The sequence below is a fragment of the Acanthisitta chloris genome, unplaced genomic scaffold (assembly GCF_000695815.1).
Source record: "Acanthisitta chloris isolate BGI_N310 unplaced genomic scaffold, ASM69581v1 scaffold34607, whole genome shotgun sequence".
Lineage (NCBI taxonomy): Eukaryota > Metazoa > Chordata > Aves > Passeriformes > Acanthisittidae > Acanthisitta > Acanthisitta chloris.
In genome coordinates, this window is record NW_008683784.1 from 13037 (window position 1) to 18582 (window position 5546).

At 41.0% G+C, this 5546-nt stretch overlaps 1 protein-coding gene across 1 annotated transcript in view; it reads right to left on the reverse strand.

The window, feature by feature from the left end:
• Window positions 1-2014: 2014 nt before the first annotated feature.
• The window catches only part of LOC103806383 (UPF0554 protein C2orf43 homolog), a 37421-nt gene continuing 33889 nt past the window's right edge, over window positions 2015-5546 (reverse strand). Inside the window, exon 4 of the mRNA XM_009079069.1 lies at window positions 2015-2206. Coding sequence (XP_009077317.1) covers window positions 2015-2206 — 192 coding nt within the window. The remainder of the gene's footprint in view (window positions 2207-5546) is intronic.

Sequence of the window (5546 nt, forward strand, 5' to 3'; positions counted from 1 at the left end):
TTGTTGCTGACATACAAACAGGTGCACATTCACATATATACGTGTACATTTCTATATCTCCACATATGTGAACATCTCCCCTGGCTCTGCCCCAGGAAGCACCTTGGTCAACAGAAGCATACAGCATCTGCCACAAGGCCATCCAACAAGGAGGAATGATGCCAACATCTGGGGGCTATTTACATACACACACAGAGACACATGCAACTCTGGCTTTCTAAAGTGAGCATGAGGATTGTTTTGATCATGACTGAGAATGGACCTGTAGGAAGAAGGAAAGTCCCGTGACTCTCTAATGAACAGAATCAGTTGCATGGGCACAGTCCCTTCACTTTGAACATAACTGGTTCCTTGCTGTGCTGCTGCAACTGCGGTCTCAACATTTCTGCCTTACGCATGAGTACCATTTCATTACATGGCAGTGTAATCAGAAAATCCACTGGCTAGTCTCAAAAGCTACACCAGTTTCTGATACAAAGAAGGTCACTTAAATCCACTGTCAGTCTGCAGGTTTGAAAACTAATCCAAAATAGTTGCTCTAAATATTAGTGAAAAGTTCAAGGGGGATGTAGAGAGAAGTGGAAGGTGTGTGTATAATCATGTAAGAAAAGTAAGCAATTAATTGGTCCACATCACAGAGAACGTTCTCCAGTACATTCTCAGCAGTACCTAACGCATCATCTAGATTCATCTGTTCGTTTGCAAGGGCAGGACCTCCCCTGACTATACTCTGTAGTGTTTTGCTTATTTATAAATGTCTCTATGAACTATGCTGGGAAACTATTTAACAGGTTCATGGCTAGAAAGCTTTTCCTGATTACACTTGGCTCTGCTCCCCTTACTTGCATTATTTTAATTTCTAGCTATTGTCTGTAACTTCTTCTGTTATCACAACTGGGAGGATGTTTCTTTTCTTTCTATTTTTTGGCCATCTGTAAAGGAGAGGGATGAACAAATGTGAGGAACAGTGAACTTGTCAGCAATGTGCAAGGGTCTGGTTCTCAACAGTAATGTTTCATGCCATGTCATGGGTGCAGCCATGGCACTGCAACAGACATTTTCTCACGGTGGACTTACCTAACTTGTGGCTTGGCAGAAAATTTCATACTTCAGTCCTTAGAACAAAGAACTGAAATTCAGACATGCATCAAAACTGGTTTAATTCTTTCAAGTTGCTGAGTGAGCACTGTTCTCATGGACTTCGTTAGGAGAGGGAGGCCACCTAGAAGTGGAATTACATGGATTCTGCAATCCATTTTAACCTTTTAATACTGGCACTTGTGACCAGCATCCTTTCCCTTCTCTACAGTCAATTGAATAATGAAACACTTGGCCATGTTCCAGACAAAAGCTCCGTATGTATTCCCTTACTGAGCAGCCACAGTTACCTTATGGCATTTTTAATACCCTGTGGAATCCTGGCAGCACTCTAACCCCCTTCTGAGACTTGGAGAAACTGCACACCTCATCTGCACATCTCCCTTGTACTCATCCTGAGCTCACCCTGACCTTGGACAGACCACCAGCCCCATCTGACCCAGAGGAGACCACACCAGGGCTGCCCATGGGCCTTGGGCTGTTCTGGCTGTCATGTACTTGGCTTACATAGATGGATAAGACACATGGAGAAGGCCCGGCCTTTCACAGCATACTGGGATCCATTGCTAGGATCCAGCCACATCCCTGATGGTTCTCCAGCAAGTGAGTGAGGTGGCAGTAACTCAGGTACAATTTTATCAGTGTTGTCTAGAGTGCTAGCAGACAAGAAATATTCCACCTTTTGCCAAGTCCTGCAGAATCCTAAAGACACAGGCTGAAACTACATCAGCACCGAATCAATAAAACTATACTTTGGACCAGCCAGTCTCTCTTTTAACTTTCTCTAGAACATCTCAATAGAAAACAAGCCATAATCTATAATAAACAACAAAAAAATAGGACAGACTCTCTCACGAAAAAATTTCACGTTCACAAAATAATGACATAATTTTCTTGTTAATCACTGAATCCATGTTTACAATTTGGTCAGATCATCCTGTAACCAGTCTGTAATCATAGCAGCCATCTCCTTGCTGGCATCCAGCACAAAGGCGTGGCGGAGCCCTTTCTCACACAGTCGAATGTCTCCATCTGGAAAATCCATTTTGATCTCGTCGTAATACTGCTGTGGACACCAGCTGTCTCCAGTTCCATAGTAAAAAATCAGCTAGAAATCAAAGCATATCAAGTCATTAATTTAGAAAGTTACCGATGAAGCAAACAATATCCAAAGAGCACTGAATTATTTGGAAATAAGTGATGTTTCATATCCCAAGGTATACTGTGAGGAATAGCAAATTGGTAGTTTTTGATTGCTTTCAAGTCTGCCATTGTGATGAAGACAGTTAAATACACTGTGACACAGTCTGCTGTAAGACTGTGAAACACAACACAGGCTTAACTCTGAAAACAGAGATATGCTGATGAAAGCCTGGCTGCCTGAAGAAATTTTGTATTATGGATCAAAACATACAGTTGTCCATGGAGTCCACCCTGAACCAACTGCTGTGTCTTCCCTAGCTATTAGCTGCTCTGTGTGTTAGCATTCTAGGTATTTAATGAAATGCAATGCCCAGGGACATCTTCACCTGTATCAGGTTGCTCAACGCCCCATCCAACCTGACCCTGAATGTGTCCAGGGATGGGGCATCCACCACCCCTCAGGGCAACCTGTGCCAGTGCCTCACCATCCTCATTATAAAAAAACTTCATTGTCTCTAGTTTTAATCTACCCTTTTTTAGTTTAAAACGATTAACCTTGTCCTCTTGCAACAGGCCCTGCTAAAAAGTTAGTCCTCATTTTTCTTATAGTCCTCCTCTAGGATCCCAGAGATCAACAAGCAACTTTCTTTTGAGTCATAATGTGAAATTAAAATTCTGCCAAAGTGCAGTGTGTTTTGATCTTGCCCAAATCACCTTGGTCAATGGCATACATGACGCAGGTGCTATAGGACCCAACTAAACACAAAAGTCAGAAATTCCAGGCAAATATCACATTCAGTGTCTTTTCTCTCTGTTAGAAACACCAAATGTCATGCTTTCCCAAGTCACCATTTCCCCCAATTTTCATTGTGACTTTACATGCTATAGCTATGTTTTCTAATTTCTATGAAGTATATGAAGGGAATGTGGTTGTCTGGGAGACAGTAAAAACCTATGGATGTAAAACTATACAGGAACAAGATTAATGGTGAGCACTCTTCATACTGAGATGTTTGAATGCAGGTACCAGAAGGTTGCTGATTGCTCAACATATCACACATATAGCTTGGCCCAATTCCATTACTCTCATTGTTTAATATTTCATTTCTGTACTTCAATGAATAATTGAGCAATGCTAACATATATAAGGGGACAAGAAGTTTTCCTTTCATCACAAAAATCTTCAATTCCATCATTTTTGTAGCCATGTGGAATATAAATAAATGGACCCACTGGGATAGAGGTGGGGCTAAGAGCCCAGACTGCATTTCACAAAATGTTACAAGTTTTTGTCTAACTTAGTTTTCCCCAACCCAAAGCTAGTACATTACTGACTATTGGCTGTATCCAAAATACATCTCAGTTGCATATACACCAACCCAAGTTATAATTCTATATATGTGTAAAACACAGAACAGAAACCACTCCAGGTTAACAAACATTGCTGGCTTCCTTTGTCACTCACTAATTGCTGGAAACAAGGTGTGTTGTTTGCTTTAGAAGAAAATTTCTTTTGATCTTGCCTTCAATTCGTCAATCGCAGGATGTCACACTAGCAAAAGTTCTTCAAAACCCCAGTGTGAAATGGCCAGCTGCATTCAGGCCATTTGGAAGCCAAACATCTGACCAAATTCTGTTTAACCCTGAGCTTTGTTACCAACAGATACAAAAAATAAAGATTATGAAACTGAGGGAAAAAACCACAATGGAGCAACCCCAGTTTAATGAAGTAGTCCTTGAAACTGTCAGATTTTCTGAAAGGCCAGTCCAGAGTCTCATCACATGATCGTTTAGAAAAAATGAAAAGACATTTACACTTAGAAAGGTGGATAAAACACTTGGCTTGGTCTGCATGAACTGTGAAATGGGCTGTTCTCCAGGTAGGGTTGTAAACTTGAGAACTCACAGATTTGGAAATGCCTAAACAGAAGATTTATGTGCATTCTTAGCTTGCCTCTGGTATATTTGCATTACGGTTTAATCTTTCACTGCACGATCCAAAGGATCCTTGACTCATTCAATCCACTGACAGGATGACGTTCAGCTGATGAGCTGCTATTTGATAGTAGATTTCATTTTAAATTCTGTGTGTGGTCTGAGGATTTCTTTACTACATACTTCATGGTTTACAGACAGAATTTATCTTCTTTATGCTATGCATTCCTCTGGCATGCACCACTATGGGATTTGCATGCTCATATTTATTAATTTAGTTCTGCAACACCTTAGTGGCCATTTTCATCTTAATTTTGCAGGTGGAGAGCACAGAAATTAATGTCAAACTATATATATTAATTTGAAAGCATGCAGTATAGTCTGAACACCTTGAGCTGGTTTTCCAGCATGTGCAGCATTACACAGTATTGACTATATTCACAGGACAGCACTCCTGGACTGCATTTGCAGGTGCTCTGAAACACTGTCTATCTGTCTGTAATACACATTTCAAGGTGTCTTTACCTCATCTGTGACAGAAGGGGTAAAATGCCTATTGAAAGAAACAGGGAACTATAATAACTTCATGGTAAAGTTCTGCATCCTGCTGTCTCCTTCATTACACAGCTTTTTTGGTTAATGAAAGAGGAAAAAGGAAAAGTGATGTTTGAATGAAAGATCAACTGTGAATGCAACACAAAAGATGTCTGAACTGAGACTGGTGCTCCCTAACCATGAAATGCTTGTAATCCAATGTCAACTGGTTATAGCAAAGCTTGTGTGTACAGTCTGCAAGGCTTCAAGGAGGTAAACCAACGCCCAGGCATTTTACATATGGGACCTTCACCTATTGGCAACAGTGTCAGCACCTGCAGATTTGCTGCTTTAGGCCTCTGTCCCTTAAGGTCATGGTGTAATTCAAAGAATTAGCAGCGTCAGCTTCTGGCCAGAGGAACATGGGACACTTTCCTGCTGCGTGTCACACTGGAGGTGTCCAGCACAGAAATAAGTCATTTAGTTTGAATCTATGGTGTGTTTTTGAAGCATATGTCAAGTTTGTTGAAATTTAACATACTTTGGTTCACATCATAAAGTGGTCTGACAGGGTATGAACTCCTTTCAACTGAAACTAAAGCAAAGACCAGATAACTGTTGGGTAAAGCAATAACCCTTTGAGAGGCCTACATTGGGAACACCAGGGCCTCACCACTTAATATTACCTCTACAAATTCTCTTCTATTGTGCTGCTCTTGCTCTTAAGGCAAACATAGCCAATGGCACCTGCTGAGAACAGGAACAGTTCCATTCCGAGAAGAAAAGGGCAGAATATTTACTAATTAGTGGCCGTACTGTCCAGTCATTTGTCCACT